General features: G+C 39.1%; 1 protein-coding gene across 1 annotated transcript in view; it reads right to left on the bottom strand.

The window, feature by feature from the left end:
* Pon2 (paraoxonase 2) overlaps nt 1–18481 on the bottom strand; it is a 30266-nt gene extending 11785 nt beyond the window's left edge. The window contains exons 1-2 of the mRNA XM_004862713.3: nt 18304–18481; nt 6604–6674 (exon numbers count right to left, since the gene is read on the bottom strand). Of these exons, the coding sequence (XP_004862770.1) occupies nt 6604–6674; nt 18304–18377 (145 nt within the window). The 5' untranslated portion in view covers nt 18378–18481. The remainder of the gene's footprint in view (nt 1–6603; nt 6675–18303) is intronic.
* Between the last annotated feature and the right edge of the window lie 395 nt (nt 18482–18876).

Genomic DNA, 18876 nt, shown 5'->3' with positions numbered 1-18876 from the left:
TATATGTTAATCACCCTGGAAAAAGATACTATATTGGAAAAAGAATTTTTAAAAGCTACTTTACCTCTCTAAGGCTCAAGTCCTTATTTGCTAAAAATAGTGTTCAAACTATTCTTTTTTTTTTTTTTTTGGTACCGGGGATAGAACTTGGGACCTTGTGCTTATGAGGCAGGTGGTGGAACCACTGAGCTAAATCCCCAGCCCCAATGTATATATTTCTCTTGCCAAGATCACCATTCTTTTTTTTTTTTTTTTGGTACTGGGGATTGAACTCAGGTCCTTGTGCTTGCAAGGCAGGCGGCAGAACGACTGAGCTAAATTCCCGGCCCTGTTATAGATAGTAAATGCATTTTTGGCTTGGGTTTTTGCTTGTTTCTCCTCTCTTTCTCCCCAAGTATACTATACGACAAGGGTTATGAACATAAATGTTTTTCTCTGAAAAACAGTTATGATAAAGTTCTTGACTGCTAAATGCATAAAGCTGTCAGTTAATTTGGGGGGGGGGTGAGATCAAAACTTTTTTTGTCCAGAACTCAGAATGCCAAACATTAAGAAAATAAGTCTTTAAACTTTAAGCCAAGCTAGCTTTTGTCAGTGTACAGATGCTAATATTATGCTAAATCTTCAGTGTATGAAATCTCATTTCTGCCTGTAAATGCAGACTTAGAATGAAAAAGTGGAATGGTGAACTCAGTTTCTGCCTCACCAAAGGTATGTGATATGTAGCCAGTGATTCTTATTTACTAAATCAGGAAGACCTAAAGTGATATGATATGGATAAAGCACTCAAAGATTACAAAGAGTCTGTGTGTGTGTGTGTGTGTGTGTGTGTGTGTGTGTGTATGTGTTTGTGTGTGTGTGTTTATGGAGGGCCAGGGGGCTGAAGGAAAGATGAGCTTCAAGTGACAAGATCCTTTCTGCCCTTGCTGCCTACTGTAACAATCTGTTTATATCTACATGGGAATGTATGTCCAGCTCACTGTTATTCCTTATGACCCAAGACCACCAGATAAGCAACTGTTCATTAAAAATACATAACCACAAGCTATTACTAACCATTACGCACAACTAGCAATGCACTCAACAAATGTTCAGATGCTGTGCACTAACCACAGGACAACAGCAAAACAGAAAGAATGAAAAGCAGTACTAATGAGATCTAAACATGTATCCCAAATGTGCTTCTAGTCACTCATCTTCTTCGCTCTGGTGCCTTTTGAAGTGCCTCAGAGACACTGAACACATAAGAAGTGAGGCTATAGGTGACATGTTTCCTCTTTCTTTCCCATTCCAGACAGCAGTTCATACACATCACAACATAAAGGTCACAAATGCCGACAGATGTCTGTTCAGAATACAAATGCTACAAGGCTTGTTTTTCTCCCAGGCATGCTCCATCTCATGAACTGTAACAGGAATACACTTGGCAGTTTGTCCTGTAATGTGTCTGGCTGTGTCCTGTTGTCTGCTCTGAGACTTGAATTCGCAGAAGGTAGACTTCACTGGGCCAAGGGCTGTTCGATAATGTCACACTTATTAACTCAGTAGCCAAAGTAACCTAAGAGATCAGTAACCCAGCTTCCAACTTATGTCCCACATTCCTCACAGACACCATCTGGCTCTTGCTAGACAATTTGGAGGTGCTCTTTTTGATGGCAGCATGAAGTTGCTGAGGACCAGGGGACTTGAGAACTGCCTTAGTTCTAGAAGTGGCTGTGTCAGCTGGCATGGATCTCATCAATCTGGTATTTGATACTGAATTTACAACCTCCTGCTAAGGGTTTAGACAAATGGAAGAAAGAGGAGAAGGCCCAGGACAGTCAACTGGTCTAGGTGGAAGGGAGACAGGACTAAGAAACATAAAAGTAGCAATAAAAAAAGTAAACAGGAAAGAGACATGCAAAGAATGAGAAGCCAGAGACAGATCTGTACAGAAACTCTGAGCCAGGTAGGGTGGTGCATGCCTGTAATCCCCGCACTCTGTGAGGCTGAGGCTAAAGGATCACAAATTCAAGCCCAGCCTGGACAACCTAGCAAGATACTGTCTCACAAGAGAAAAAAAAAAAATAGGCGAGGGGTATAGCTCAGTGTGAAGGTCCTGGGTTCAACCCCTAGTGCCACCAAGAAAAAAAATAAAGGAAGATAAAACAAAGTTTGCTCTGAGGTTCTGTTTTTGCCAAAGGAATACTGTAAATTGTGTCTGGAGTGAGTGTGATTAAAAGTATGAAGCATCAAGTTTATCAGTGTTGCCAATTCAAGGGTGATTTAGTGATGACTATCAAACTTTATACATGTATCCTAATAACAATCTCACTGTTGAGCACTTATTCACACACTTACAAATGTAAGAGAAACAATGGTCACTGACGGTAGTTATAAAACACTACAACAATGAAATTACATCATACTAAGAAGATTCTGCAAGCAAAGGAATCAATCAACAGAAAAAACCTGCAAAATGAGAAAAAATATTTGCAAACTATTCATCTGAGTAGTTTATATCCAGTGTATATATATAAAAAAACAATTTAACAGCAGCCCCCCAAAATAGCTGATTTAAAAATGGGTAAATGATCAGAGTAAGAATCTATCAAAAGAACACACAGAGGCCCATGGATTTGGCTCAGTGGTTTCGCTTTTCGCTGCCTGCCACGTAAGCGCAAGGACCTGAGTTTGATCCCCGGTACCAAAAAAAAAAAAAAAAGAACACACAGAAAGACACAGAAATGCAGTTTGAGTATGCAAAAATACTCACTATCACTAATCATCAGGGAAACACAGATCAAAACTACAGTGAGACATTATTATTTCATCCTAGTTAGAATGCCTATCAAAAAGCCAAAAAAAAAAAAATTCTGGGCAGGAACTCTTATACACTGCTTGTGGAAATATGTATTAGTACAGTGATTATGAAGAATAGTATGGAGCTTCATCAAAAGATGGAAACTAAAACTACCACATGATCTAGCAATCCCTCTGTTTGGTATTCATCCAAAGAGGTTGAAATTACTATATCAAAGAGATACTGGCATGACCATGTCTATTGCAGAACTATTTACACTGGCTAAGTTATAGAATAAATCAAGATGTTCATCAAATATCAACAGATGAAAGGGTTAAAATGTGATATACATATGAATATTACTCAGCCATTTAAAAAGGAGGAAATCTTTTCATTGTGGATGGAACTGAATGACACTGTGATAAATGAGATAAGCCAGGCACAGACAGACAAATACTGTTGTGCTTTCTCTCATTTGTGGAAGCTAAAAAAGTTGATCACTTAGAACTAGAGAGCAGAATAGAGGTTACTAGAGAATAAGAAGGGAAGGAGGGAAGGGGAATGGGGAGGGGGGATGATGGGCACCACTTGGGGGGAGTAATTCTGAAATTCCATAGCATAATAGCGCAACAATAGTCTATAACAATTCACCCTGTACCTGAATTTTAAAATAACTACAACAAAAAATCGGAAGGTTCTCAACATATAGAAATGGTAATAATTGAAAAGATAGAAATGCTAGTTGCCTGATTTGATCATCACATACTGTACACCTGTATTAAATTATAATACTGTATCCCATAAATGAGTAGAAACATTATTTATCAATTAAAAATTACAATTAAAAAAAGAACCACAAATATAGAAGTTTGATATAATCACCAAACAAGGTTTCATGTAACATTCCTTAGGTACACTGACAAAACTGAAAGAAATTAGTTAGATTGCTTTCAACTTGTGATCCTGGCCAGGTGTGGTGATGCACACCTGCAATACCAGCATTTCGAAGGCTGAGGCAGGAGGAGCATCCTGAGTTTGAGGCAGGCCTGAGCTACACAGTGAGTTCAAGGCCAGCCTGAAATACAAAGACGGGCTCTGTCTCAAAGAAACAAACAAACAAACAAACTACAAAAACTCTTTTGTTCCATCCCCTGTATATGCTACTTATGGTACATCATAATGTATTTATTTTTGTAAACTGTATTATTAGCCTGCTTTAGCACAAGTATGTTGAATTGTACTTTCCTCCTTCTCTTGAACGCATCAATCTGGTTCATGTGAATATTTAGGAATGTAGCAAGACTGTTTTGGACTGAGGCAGCTCTAGAATAGTCTTAAGTGATCTAGAAGTAGTTCAGTGTATTTCCCCAGAGGCAGCATTTTCAGGGCAGTTCACTGTTTTCACTTATATTGTAATTTTTTTGGAGGGGCTACGAAAAACCTGATAGAGACCATCAGAGAATGAAAGTCGGCCTCCCCAAAGGAAGGTGTGCTTAATCCTATTGGACATCTTGCATTTTTAAAATACTGGGGACCTCAAAAAATGAAAACAGTAGCACTTCTGACTTCTGAGATGATCTGTGGGATTGCTTTGGCAATTGAAAATGACCAAAATGAGATTCCTCTTGGAAATTCTTTGTTAGCCACGAAAGATATTACAAATGCAAGGAATAATAATTAGCAAGCCAAACGGCCATTATCCATGGATGAACAGATAAACAAAATGTGGTCTATGCATACAACAGAATATCATTTGGCCTTACAAAGGAAGAAAATTCTGACACAAAGTACAATACAGATGAACCTTGATGACACTATCTAAAGTGAACTAAATCAGTCCTGAATAGAAAAACACCATATGACTTCACTTACATGAGGTATTTAGAGTGGTCCAATTCATAGAGACAGAGTGGAACAGTGGTAGCTGGGGACTAAGGTGGGAAGAAGTGTGAGTCGAAGCTTAGTAGATAGAAAGTGTCAGTTTTCCAAAAGTTCTGGAGACGGTTAGTGGTAATGGCACACAACAATGTGAACACGGTTAACACTACAGAACTCTACACTTGAAAACGGATAAAATGACAAATTTTATGCTGTTCATATTTCATCATAATTTTTTTAAGTTAGAGAAACCAAAACACAAAAACCCAAACATGAATTAAAAAGTGATTGAATAAATAAAGCATGGTACACATAAATATTAAAAAGAATGAGGTAAATCTACATATGCGGATGTAGAAAGTTGCTTATATTGTATTAGGAATAAAACAAGTTGTGGAGTATTTATACTAAGTTGTCATTTGTGAAAAATTTTGACATATGTTTATGTGCATGTATTTGTTTACATATACACCAAAAATATCACGGAAGACAAAAAAGAAACTATCTCTGGTGTTATTTCTGTGAGTGACTGGAGTTTGTGGAGAGATTTTTCATTTTCCACATTCGTTCTTCTACGCTGTTTGAACATATAGTACTCCTATGGACTTTATGTGAACTTTGTACAGAAAATACTGCACTGCTGTTAGAAAAGACTACTGTGCTGACATAAGTTCCCGAAGCACAGTATTGAGTGAAAAAAGCTAGCTCTGAAATATTAAATAAAATTTCCTCCATTTGTGTGTTTTAAAAGTTGTATGTGAGAATATTCCTAAAGAGAGAAGAAGAAAGTATAGAATGACACTCAGAGTGTGTTTGGCAATGTTACCTGTTAATAGGAGGGCTTTTCCATGTTACCTGGATTTCAGTTTATAAAAAATAAAACAAAAACCGCAACGGTCTCTCTCACCTCTAGAAGCTGTTACCTGAGAACTAGAGGCACACAGTTAGTCTAGTCATTTCTACACAGAGACTCGCAGAGTAAGATGATGGATGGGCCAAGACTGTAAAACTCTCAGCCTACTCACAATTTCATCGCTGCAGGTGAGAAAATAGCAAAGGCCAAGCTTTGCCCAAATTCGCGTTACAAATGTGTGGCAGAACCTGAACTAGAAATTAGGTGCTTTGACTTGTAGTTCTTTTTGTTTGTAATCACACCATGAATTATCTCTAAGAAGAGCCAGTGCTTTTATTGTTCATCAATAACTCAATAACAAACTGTCCTAGAGACTTTTGTAAATGGAAAAGGGTAAAAAAAAAAATGCAAGACACAGACTCTGCCCTGCAAGAAATTGCAGGGAAGCTGGAGAGACCCTCAATGCTGGGGAAGAAGCTGGTCAGTGTCCTCACTATCTGCAACAGAATGAGCTTGTTCTGAGGAGTTCCTCCTAAGACTCCGTGCTATGGTGCACCCTACACACAACTGGGGGACAGGGACACCTCACTAGTGGCGCTCCCTTCTGCAGTGAAAAGGTAAAACAGGAACACTTTCTTTTAAATGCAATTTGTGAAGCATCGATTATACTTAGGTATGAGACCAGATGCTGGTTACAGGGTAGTGAAATGAGCAAGATACATACTGTTCCTGACTTTGTGGAACTTCCTCTCCACTTCCCATCAATAGCTGACCGTTAGAGGAAAGTGGAACAGACTTTGGTGGCAGTATGCAAAGAATACATACTTTACTAGTACAATTCAGAGAAGTCACAACACAGCAAGAAAACAAACAATAAACATGGGATTATAAAATTAATAAATTATGGTGAGTGTTAAGATAGATAAATACTCGATGCATGAGATCAAAAGAGACCAGAGAGGTTTCAGTTGATCTAATGTGACTTAATTGCTGGAAAACACTCACTGCATTACAAAATACTTTTAATGAATGTTTTGATGTTGATGGTCAAATAACGTAATGTATACAGCAAGTATTTTCTCATACGTACCAATTCCTTTAATTAGGTGGCAGTTTGGAAGGTCTATGGATTCAATTTCTCTGGAGGCTTTAAGTCGATTTCTGTTTAAAACAAACAAACAAACAAACTTCTTGTTTATGTATTCCCTGTTTGGTTTGAGAAAATGATTAAGGAGGCTTGTAGCAATACAAAAAGAAGCATACATCTAAAGCAGATGAAAGAGGACAGAGAAATAAGTGTAGGTACATAAAACAGCACCAGAAAAAAAGTTAAAACAAAAATGTATGACACAAAGTTCTACGTATCGATGTTGGAAAAACAAAGCCAAAGATGTAATAAATCAAACTAGGATGCAAGTTCTTATGCGAACATAAAGAGAGCACCAGGTCACACTTCTTACAGCTCTGGTGAGGGCGGAGAGCCAGAAGCCCCGTCTTCCTGCTAAAGAGCTGTCACACAGTGAAACATCAAGTGATGGGAGTCTCACACCATGACTGCAGGGAGGCCAGGGGAAATGGCACTGCTCAGAGCCTGGCACACAGCGGGCACACCCCAACCCTCACCAGGGAGTTAGAGGGGAGGTTCCCATACTCAAGGCAAACTTGTCTGGAGAGCACCAACTACTTTCGTAACTGTGGCAGCAAAATGTCATGTTCCCATTGTTTTAGGAAAACAAAGAAGAAATAACAGGGGGTGTCGAACTCTGATATCTTGCACCTTCCTTTTTACCCTCAATGGTCCGAGGCAATTTGGTCCTGCACTTGTGGAAGTGCAGAATTACTTTCAAGGCCACATTCTATGTCTCTTCTCTCATTTTTTACTTTCTTCTTTAGAGCCAAAAAAACCACAATCATGCTTGCAAAGTACTTTATGTTTTACAAAGGAGTTCCCACATATCATACATTTAACAGAAAAATACATACTGGCCCCTTGCCCCTCTCCTATTTGAATCCCTGGCAGCTTCTGATTTCCATACACTGAACATGGGGAAAGGTTCTCAGTGGAATGTTTGAATGCCCAATCGTAGGTAACCAACAGGTTGTGCCCAATTATATGTTTTGGCAATTCATCTCATCTATAAAATCTCTAAATAAAATGTTAATCAGTATGTATGCAGAATCACAAAACTCAATAGTATTACATTTGAAATAATTCAATAAGCAAACAAGTAAACAATACACAAATATATAAATGAAATACAATTTACATGTATTAAAAAAGTAAAACTTGACAAGATAAAGCAATGAAAATACAGCAAATCTCATCCCAGGAATACAGTAATTTTAAAGGAAAAAAAAAAGTATATATAACCCATGTAGTGGTAGCTGCAAAGGTAATGATGCTGCTGATGATAATCAAGGTGGTCACAGGAAATCAATAATAAAAAGAGCTACAACTTACTACGGTTCTCAGTCTATCACTGTTTTAAGTGATTTACCTTGAGCCACCCTATGAATTACTCCATTGTAGAGATGATAAAAATAAGTGGACGGGCAAAGCCACTGTTATCTAAGTTCCGACTCAGTGAGGAAGCTGGAACCAGCTACCACTGAGATGCAGACCTTGCTTTAATCACCCTATACTATTCTCAGACAGGAGTGAAGAGACCTGTATTCTCTTCCTAGTAGTAACACTGCCCTGACTCATGCCAAGTCACTGAATCTCTGTAGGCCTCAGTCTTCTTTATAGATATAATAAAGATGAACTTTATATAAGACCCCAAGATTCTTCTGATACTGAATGACCCCACAAGCAGATGTACATACAAATCAATGGGTCACAGTTGTGGTGTGAACATCACATATCACATGTTGGTTTGTCATGAACTTTATACAACATACGTACAATATCTATTTGACTGCACGAAATTAAGGATGAGGGTAATCACCATCTACCTTTTTCAAAGAGAAACTATGAGCAAACAGATCAACTTTACAAATAAGTAGAATCTACACCAAGTAACATGTTTAGATGTATCTGAACAGTTTAAGAAAGAGTATTTATTTCAGAGTTAACAGGTTTGCATAAACGACTGATTTACACACTTTGTTTTGGGGAAAATCTTCACCTAGTTTATTTGTATGACATTATTCCTAGATATATAAGCTACTTGCTATTAAAATTGAAGTTACTTAAGGGCTGTGCATGACTTCTAGCTAATCAAATACTTTCCCCCTCTTGGTTTTCCTTTGTTATTATTATTTTGTTTTGGGGAAAATCTTCACCTAGTTTAGATGTATAATATTATTCCTAGATATATAAGCTACTTGCTATTAAAACTGAAGTTACTTAAGGGCTGTGCATGACTTCTAGCTAATCAAATACTTTTCCCCTCTTGGCTTTCCTTTATTATTATTATTTTTTTTAAAAAATAAAATTTTGCTTCAATCCTTCAACCCATCCATGACTTCCAGATTCCATCAGTAGAAAGCTATTGGACTTGTTCCCTGGCAGAACGATCAGTTCCCTGCTTGTTGGTGTAATTCTATATATTCCAAGTGGCAGACACCATACACTGAGAAATGGCCCTCCTCCCTTTCTACTTTGATCTTTCTACTACAGTGAGCAAGCTGGATCCGTGATTTCTGGTGCATTTAGGTGTCATGATATGACTCAAGTTTAGGGGAAAGATATTTTTGTACCTGATAGAATGGGCAGAAACACATGCAGTGCTTGAGAAGACAGCAGCCATTCTGCATCCTTTTTTCTTATATTTCTCAAGTTTATTTGCATTGACATTAAAATTAGGAGAGTGAACATATTTTAAAATTTCAGTGGGTCTTTTAAAAGGTCTTTTTAAATAAAACTTGCATTTGTGTCTATTGTTCAATCATCTTTTGCCCCTTTTCTTTAGTGTATGTTTGTGATACATCATAAATACATCTATGGTGGGGAACTGGTACATGTACATTTCAAATCTTAATCCTTTTCACTTAATTTTTCCCTCCCCACTCCCAGATTCTTCCACACCCAGATCTATTTCCCTGTACAAAGTCTTCTTGTTTCCTATTATCTATCTTTTATTTTATTCTTTAAATTATTTATACATAGTATTTCTTATATAAAAGAACCCTGCATTATTTAACCTTCTGTGTCTGATTTATTTCACCTAGCATTATAGTCTCAAGGTGCATCCATTTTCCTACAACTGACTCAGGTTAATCCTTCGTTAGGGCTGAGTAGTACTGCACTGTGTATATATCACACATTTTCTTTATCCATACATCTACTGATGGGTATATAGGCTGCTCCCAATATTTGGCTATTAGCAGTGCTGCTATAAATATGCATATGCATGAATCACTGTAATATGATGTCTTTAACTCTGTCAGGAAGATACCCAGAAGACATATATACAGGTCAAATGGCATTTCCATTTTAAAGTTTTCTGAGGAATCTGCATATTGATTTCCTAAGGGATGCACTAGGTTGCATTCCCACCAGCAATACAGAAGGGTTCCTTCTTACCCACAACCTCAATAACATTTGTTGTTGTTTGTTTGTTTTTGTGTTCTTGATGACAGACATTTGTTTTGGAGTAAGAGGGAATCTTGGTGTTGCATTTATTTGCATTTCTCTAATGGCCAAAGATGCTGAACATCTTTTCATGCACATATTGACTATTTATAGTACTTCTTTTGAGAAGTGACTATTCCCTTCAATTGCCTGTTTTCAAATTTAGTCTTTTATTTTGGGAGATCTAATTTTTTAGTTATTTATACATTTTAGATATCAGTCCCCTAAAGAGTAGCCAGCAAAATTCTTCCCATTCTGTAGGCTGTCTCTTTACTCTGTTAGTTACTTCCTCTGCTGTGCAGCTTTTTCATTTCATAAAATTCCATTTGTTAATTGTTGGTGTTATTTCTTGTGCAACTGGGGTTCTGTTTGGAAAGTCCTCGCCTAGACCTATATCTTTAAGAGTTTACCTACATTATCTTCCAGCACATTAAATATTTCTGTTTTAACATTTAGGTCTTTGATCCATTTTGATGTGATTTTAGTACAGGATGAGAGGTATGGTTTTAAATCCATTCTTCTGTGTGTGGAAAGCTAGCTTTCCTATCACTGTTTGTTAAAGAGGCTAACTTTTCTCTAGAGTGTGCTTTTGGCCCCTTTGCCCAATATCAGATGTCTAAAGGAGCCTTAGGTTGTTTCTGTAGCCTCAATTCTGTTCCACTGATAAACATGTCTTTTTATGCTAGCACAATACTGTTTTTATGACTATAGCTTTGTAATATAACTTGAAATCTGACATTTATAACATCTCCTGCTTTGCTCTTATTGCCCTGGATTGCTTTTTACTATTCTGGGTCTCTTCTGGTTCCATATTTTAGAATAGGTTTTTTTGTAGTTCTTTAAAGAATAATGTTGGCATGTTGATTAGGACTGCATTAAATCTACATACCATTTTTGGTAATATGGTTGTTTTGACAGTATACATTCTGACTTTTCAGGAAGAGGAGGTGTCTTTCCATTTTCTGATGTCCTCTTCACTCTCTGTTTTCAGAGTACTATAATTTTCTTTTCTAGTGGTCTTTCACTTCCATGGTTAGGTTAATTCATAGGTATTTAATTTTTTAAACTATCATGCATAGGGTTATCTTCTTAATTTTTTTCTTGGTAGATTAACTGTAGGTGTACAGGAACACTATTGGATTTTGGGGTATTGATTTTGTAATATGCTACTTTGCTGAATTTGTTCAGTAGTTCTAGGAGTCTTTTGGTGGAATTTTTTGGGTCTCCTATATAAGGATCATGTCATCTGCAAATAAGGATAGTTTGACACCTTCATTTTCTACATGTGTATCCTTTTACTTCCTTCTCTTGCCTGACTGCTCTGGCTAAAATTTTGAGTACTACATTAACAGGAGTGCTAAGAGTGGATACCCTGGTCTTGTTCCTATTTTGTTCCCATTTAAGAGGAAATGCTTTCAGTTTTGCCCCAGTTAGTATGATGTTGCCACTGGGTTTGACATAAATGGTTTTCATCATTTATAATGTGAGATAAAGTCTTTCTATACTTAATTTCATCAGGGATCCATCCCCCCCCCCATGAATAGAATTTGGATTTTGCCAATAGCTTTTTTTTGTATCTATTTAAATGACTGGGTGATTTTTGTCCTTGCTTTTGTTTATGTGAAGCATTATGTATACTGATTTACATATATTAAATCATCCCGCATTCCTGATATGAGGCCAACATTCTGCATCCTTGATAAGGTTGAGTCTGCAAAATTAATAGTGAAGGGCCAAGGCATGGAAATGTAAAGTCTGGTTTCTTGACAGGAAAACTGACTGAATAAGTTCTAGACTGGCCTGCCTACAGAGATTTTGCCAGGTGAGAAAAATATCTCTGTTTGTATAAGCTGAAATTAAGTTTACATGTGTTACTTGCAGCTGAACACATCCCTAACTGACAGCAGATTTAAGATGTTTGGGAAACACAGATGAGAAAGCCATACAAACTTCAGCATTAGACAATCAAAAAGCCTAAAAGTATTGATGGAAAAAGTATAAAATATGGTATAAATACAAATAAGTGACAGAAGGGAAAAGAAAACCTCTTTGCTTTTGCCGCATCCTATTGCTCCCTAACCTTTTATGTCCCCTGCATGCTATGCATTTCCTGGGTCTGAAGTGGCACAGCTGTTGTCAGTCTGCTGTCCTGCAGGCATCACTAATGGATCATGGCATCCTTTTGCTTTAATCCAGAGCCAGTCTCTGCTACTTTGTTCCAGCAACCACAGCAATTTATTAAAATTGATGTTCAAGATGAAAGCTTGTTTTCTTTTCTGCTCTGTTTGCTTTTCTTTTTTGTGCAATTCAGTTATTTTTCTTTAAGTTACAAATCTATAATAGTCTTAAGAAAGGCTTCCTTCAACTGTGCTAGCAATAATTCTTTAGGTGAATCCAGCAGGAAACATGTACACCAGGTGTCTTAATTTGGGGTCCCATGATCTTCAAGGAATTCAAGGATCCATTAACTTGGATGGGGGAAAATACATCTTTAGTTAAACCTCTAACTAAACTTCAGTACCGCCTTTGATAATGAGTTTGTGTAATAAGCCAGAGTAATTACTATGAGCAAAACCTGTGACGTTGTCACCAATAGAAATTACAGCTTTTGCTACATCACTTTTCAGCTGTTGTAGATATCACAAAATGCAATTTACTCTCCTTGCTACCTCAAAATATCCACTGTTACCATTTACCTACCTCTAGATTGATTTAAGAATTTAAAAATAAGCCCATGCTGTTATATCATAAATTAGATTTTTAAATAGTTTCATAGTAGAAGTTAAGTATGATTAGGTTCTTTGGTAATCTTAGGTATTTTATTTTAAACATTTAAAAATATGATGCTGGGGCTGGGGGTACAGCTCCATGTAGAGTGTTTGCCTATCATGCACAAGGCCCTGAGTTTGAACCTGGTATCGAGGGGGGAAGCTAAGCAGGAATCAAGGCTGCTTCACCAGACTGCTGTTATCTACAGCACAGGAGTTTATGAAAAGTTGCTTCAGCATAACTGCCATCATTTATTAAACTTATTATGTGCCTGGCATTATTCTTGCACCTTACACGAACAGACTCATTTATTTCTCCCACTATGAAGCACGTAGCACCCCATCCTACAGATTAGGACACTGTGGCACAGGAAAGGAAAATAACCAGCCCAGGGTGAATTGTTAATAGAGAAATGAACAAATTCAGGTTATCTGGCCATAAAGCATGAATCCTTAACCAACACTCATTAATATGGAACCAATCTCTGTTCTCGCCTTCTGGAAAAGCAATATCCATCCAAGAGGAAGGAGATGGGGCCTATTGGTTAATCCCTGGCCTCTTAGCAGGTGGCGGGAAGGGCACACCATGGGACGCCACCTGTATGGCCGAAGCAAGGGGGAGCAGTGCTGCTGTCAGCAGTCGCTCCAGTTGCATCTCACTGCCTTTGAGTTTATAAAACGTTGATAGGGCTTTATCTTTACATGGACATGTACAAATGGGGTGTGTCTCTCATACACAGAGTTGCCAAGCCTTTTGGAACCCACCCCTTGGGCCCCTGCAATGCTTGTGTCAAGTAACTGAGAATTTGTGCTTAGGAATATGATCCTGGGGGAAACCTGCTCAATGGCCAGGATGCTAGGAGGCTGTGCGGGAGTGGGGAAAAGTTATATTTGGAATTGGAAGACCTGGCTGAGAGTAAAGGTTCGGTACCTGTTGAATTAACCAGTTCACCTTGTCCAACTTCAGTATTTGCATGTGTAACAGAGAAAGGAAGATGTGTGAAGACTGAACAAAGACAAAGTAAAGGGACATCCTTTCCAAGTGTCCTTATATATGAAATCTGGGTTAATATAAAGAACCGTCTAAACTTTCGATACAGTGACCAACACACAGTAGGCACACAATTAATAATAAAGAGCCACAGAATAAACGATAAGGAGGATAGTGATTAACAACACCAACAACAAAAGATGCCCCACCCAGTATTCCAAAATAGGATATAGAGCTTCTAGGTGGGGCTGTCAGAAAAGGTATTAGTCACCAAGCATGTTTTGCCAGTTTCTGTTCACTCTGAAACAAGTCTCCGATGCATTCCAGTTTCCTGATTCATCCAAGGCTGTGTAACCTGCCACAGGGAACAAATAACCTTGGAATATTTGCTTCTTCCCATGCATTTCTTTACTGCTCAACAGAGGATGGGTAGAAGAGGTAGCTGTGGAATGCCATCCTCCCCATTCAGAAGGAAAAAGACAATCTTGATGACATTTATCCCTCTGGGACAGAATAAAATTTATCTATTGTTTAACTATAATTCAGGTTGAAATTCAACTGGGCATCCTGGGGGAAATAACTGACAATGTACCATTTCTAAAAAATGAATAATTAAATAATAGGGACCAAATTAGGGGGAAAAAAAACCAAAAGCAGAAGTTTCTGTCCTTTCACCTGCCTCTGAGAAGCCTTTCCTTCTGGGAAGCTAGAAACATGTTGGTTTTGGAAGTAAGACTCTCAGGGTCTGCAGAGAGAAATGCCACGCATCTGAGTGCATCACCACTTTGAGATACTTATTATTCCTTAGTCCTATGGTCACTGCATATGATACAGAAATGAATCTGAATTTCAGGCACTGAATAGTGTTTTAGTACAATTATGTCCCCAATTCCATGCTTGCCATCAAAGCAGAGCAGAAGTATTCCACACTTACACTAAAACAAGATTCACTGTCTATTTATCTAAAATTCAAACTGAACAGTGCATCCTGCATTTTTGTTTGATTAATCAAGCCACCAGCCACCTACTCCAGGCCCCCTGGAGCTTCAACTGTCAAACAGTTATCACCCCATGAAATCACTGCTTTTTAAAGTTTACCAGGGCCATAGATATAGCTCAGTGGGCCAGGGATGTCGTTCAGTGGCACCGCGCCTGTCTGACAAGTGCAAGGTCCTGAGTTCAATCCCCGGTACCCCCCCCCCCCAAATAAATAAAGTTTACCATAAATTCTTTTTCTTTTTTTTTTTTTTTGGTACTGGGGATCAAACTCAGGACCTTGTGCTTGCGAGACAGGCGCAAAGCCACTGAGCTACATTCCCTGCCCACAATCAAATTCTTGTAAAGAAAAGTCACACCGAGTTGTAAATCACCTGTCAGATGCACTTCATGTCAATAAGCCTTGTTTATCTTGTCCGAGGTTTGCAACTATAACATTACCATTCAAGGGGACTTAAATTTAAAACCTTAAGATTAGTTAAAAGGGAAAAATTGACCATTAATTGAGAAAACTTCAACTGGTGGAAACACTGGTGATTTGTACATTAGTGACAATGTAATAATATGTTGTTGAATTTTGGTGGTCTTGCTTTTAAAACTGTGAGCTGTATGGAACACACAGTTGTCAAACTCAGCAGACTTCACAAATAGGCACTAAAATGAAAAATTGACTAATGCCACCATACAGAGCTTCTGCACAGGAAAGGAAACAATCAGTTGAGTGAAGAAACAACCTACAGAATAGCAGAATACATTTGCAACACATTGGATTAAGGGTAAGTATCCAAAATGTATAAGGAACTCCAAGGACTCAATAGCAAAAAAGACCCCAAAACCTCTAATCATTAGGGGAATGGAAATCAAAACTTCTACCTCACTTTAGTTAGAGTGGGTATTACCAAAAAGATAAAAGATGACAAGTATTGGTGAGGATGTATAAGAAAGGGAATCTTTTTTCTTTTCCTTTTTTTTTTTTGCAGTGTTGGGGACCTAACTCAGGGCCTGCACATGCTAGGCAAATGTTCTACCACTGAGCTTCATCCTCAGCCTGGAAAGGGAACTTTTCTTTATTGTTAGCGGGAATGTAAATTAGTATAGCCATTATAGAAAATAATAGGAAGTTTTCTAATAAAAATTAAAAACAGAACTATCTTATGTGATCCTGAAACCCCACAACTGGGTTTATATCCAAAGGAAGTGAAATTAGTATTTCAGAGGCATCTGAACTCCATTTTTATTGCAGTCCTATTCACAACTGTGAATGGAAACAATCTAAGTGTTCATTCACTAGAAGATTAATAGATACATAAAATGAGATATATATGTTCAATGAAACACTGTATTCAGCTGTAGAAAGGGATAAAATCCAATCATTTATTCCTGGAACATGGATGACTTTGGAAACGTTGTATTAAGTGAAATAATTTGGGCATAGGAAGATGAACCCTGTACAATCTCAGTCATACATGGAAACTAAAAATGCTGATCTAATAGGAGTATACAACAGTGGTTACCAAAGGCTGGAAGGTGGAGGGTGGCAATCAATACTGGTGATACAATTAAATATGTACTGGCTTACTACTGTACAGTAGGGTGTCTATTGTTAACAGTAATATATATTTCAAATAGGCAGAAGAAAGGATTCTGGATGGTCTCACCACACACACAAAAAATGATAGATATTTTAAGCCAATGGCTATGCTACTTATCCAGACTTGATCATTATATATGTATTACACTGCATCCCATAAGTATATAGACTTACTATGTGTCAATCTAAAGTGAAACTTAACAAAAAAATCAATAGGGTAAATGGTCTGCAGAGCCAGGAGGAACATTTACATAACATGGTGACTAAAGTCAATGTATCTGTTGCCTGCCAACAAGCACTTTCCCCAACCTAACCACCCTTTTCACACCTACACATTCTTGCTTCACTGGCAGACGAACCTACTACAGCTATAGGATAGTGGAGTTGTCTCAAAAGATTGACTTCTCCCTCACCTGTGGGGTTATAGTTTGGGTCCCTGTTATCCTCACTGAACTACCGCAGTGCCTTAACTAGTTCCCCTGTGTCTACGGTCTATTCTAGTACTTCTCAGCCCTGACTGCACACTGGAATTATTAGGAGAGGTTTTGTTGTGCTGGGGTTGGAATTCAGAGCTTCACATATGCTAGGCAAGTGCTCTACCACTGAGTTACGCCTCTAGAACATTAGGAAAGAATATTAAAAAAATAAAAGCCAGAGCCTGGCTCTCAGCCCAGCCAACTTGGTCAGCATCTCTGGTGGTATCATCCAGATGCGAACCTCCCAGGAGATCTGAGTGTAAAGAGAAGCACTGTTCTATGCTTGCAGGTTCATTTCAATAATGCAAAACTGGTTATGTTGGGTTCTTGCTGAGCAATAAACAAGTCATCAATACTTCTCTTGTGTCTATTAAAGAAGGGCCCAAGTTTTCAACTTACCTTGAAGAGCCTCAAAACCTACCCTTCCCCTGTCTCTACTAACCTCTCCCCACCCAGGACTTTTGCGCTCCTCAAAATGGTCCATCTGCTAGTCTCCAAATGTCCCCACCTCGGCCCCTATCCGGATGGATGGCCTCCTCCATGCCCTATGAGTTGCAGCCAAGCTGGCCACTGCCAGTTGTCTCTTCCTCCCTCCAGGGAGGTAATCTCTTCCTACAAATCTACAGGGACTCAACTCTACCTGTCCTGCACATGGCGTTTCAGACATGTATTTTATTTCTCTCCTCTCCTGTCTAAAGTTAAACAGCACTTGGGTCTCACAGAAGTCTAGGCCAGAGCATCCCTCACAGCAAGTGCTCATATTTCCGGAACTCTTTTGCAGGAAGCTTATAAAATTTGAAGTGGTGATTTAGAAACCACGATGTCTAACCAGCAAAGTTTCCACTGTAACTAAATAGGAGATGTTGCCTTTGTGGCTTCAGGAATTCCTGGTGAACAGATAAATAAGGAAGTGATATAAGAACAGCAGCTATCACAAGAGGCTTTTAGGCAGCGCCAAGATAAACCGGCTGAAGAACTCCTCCAACTATGCGGGAGAAGGAAGGAGGGCAACTTTATTAAAGAAGGGACTGTTTCGGGCCACAGAGCTAAGCAGCACCAATGACCTGAAATAAATCTTTATAATTAAAGTCTCAATGCATGAATAATAGTTTTGTTTTCAAGTGAAAGTACTCAGCTCACCCTTGAGTAATTGCAAAACATCCTCCATCCAACCGAGGCAGAGGAACTTCCTAAGCAGCAAAGGCCTACAAACTTTTGAGGAAGTACAAGGATGGGTTAACTAGATGCAGAACCAAAAGCAATCAAAAGTTTTTCCCCTCCACAGGGTGACGGCCTTCCTGGGACTCTGTATGGCCTGCGTCCTGGGCAGCTGCCTCCACCCCAGCCTGGGGACCGAGGGGAGAGGCTCCCGGGCGGCCCTAGCCCACCTACCTGAGCGCCAGCAGCCTCTCGCCCAGGAGCGCCACTGCAATCCCCAGCAAGCCCAGCGTCACCAGCCGCCCCATGGCGACACAGGCCGCTGACTCGCAGGGCCCAGCACGGCGCGAGGGGGAAGAACCAGCTCCCCGCCCGCCCTTCCCGCAGGCTGAGCCCCGCCCCTGCCCCCCCTGGACTCGGGGGCGGAGCTCCGCCCAGGGTCTGGCCTGGCCTGGCCTCTGTTCCTGCAGTCCCAGGTCCTCAGACACCTTCCCTGGGTGTCACACCAGACTACCCCGCCCTAGTCCTTTTCCAGGTCACCCACACAGACCTCAGGCGTCCGCAAACCTTTCTCCTTGCCTTATTCTTAGAAGACTTTGCAGCAAGAAACTTCTAAGGCCTTAAAGATCCTTTTTTATTAGGGAAAACCTGTACGTAGACCTGGCTTATAAATATTTCAGGTTGGAGTCACTACTTTTTATAACAGGTTGTAGCTAGGAGAGGGGAAAAATCTGGTTTCTAGTAAGACTTCATCTAGATTAGAAACCTAAGAACTCAGACACTTTTATTTGTTCCTTACCTAAGTTC

The sequence above is a fragment of the Heterocephalus glaber genome, unplaced genomic scaffold (genome assembly GCF_053883595.1).
Source record: "Heterocephalus glaber isolate CG9 unplaced genomic scaffold, H.glaber_assembly_v1.0 deba00000546, whole genome shotgun sequence".
Taxonomy (NCBI): Eukaryota; Metazoa; Chordata; class Mammalia; order Rodentia; family Bathyergidae; genus Heterocephalus; species Heterocephalus glaber.
This window is presented reverse-complemented; position numbering and strand designations above follow the sequence as displayed.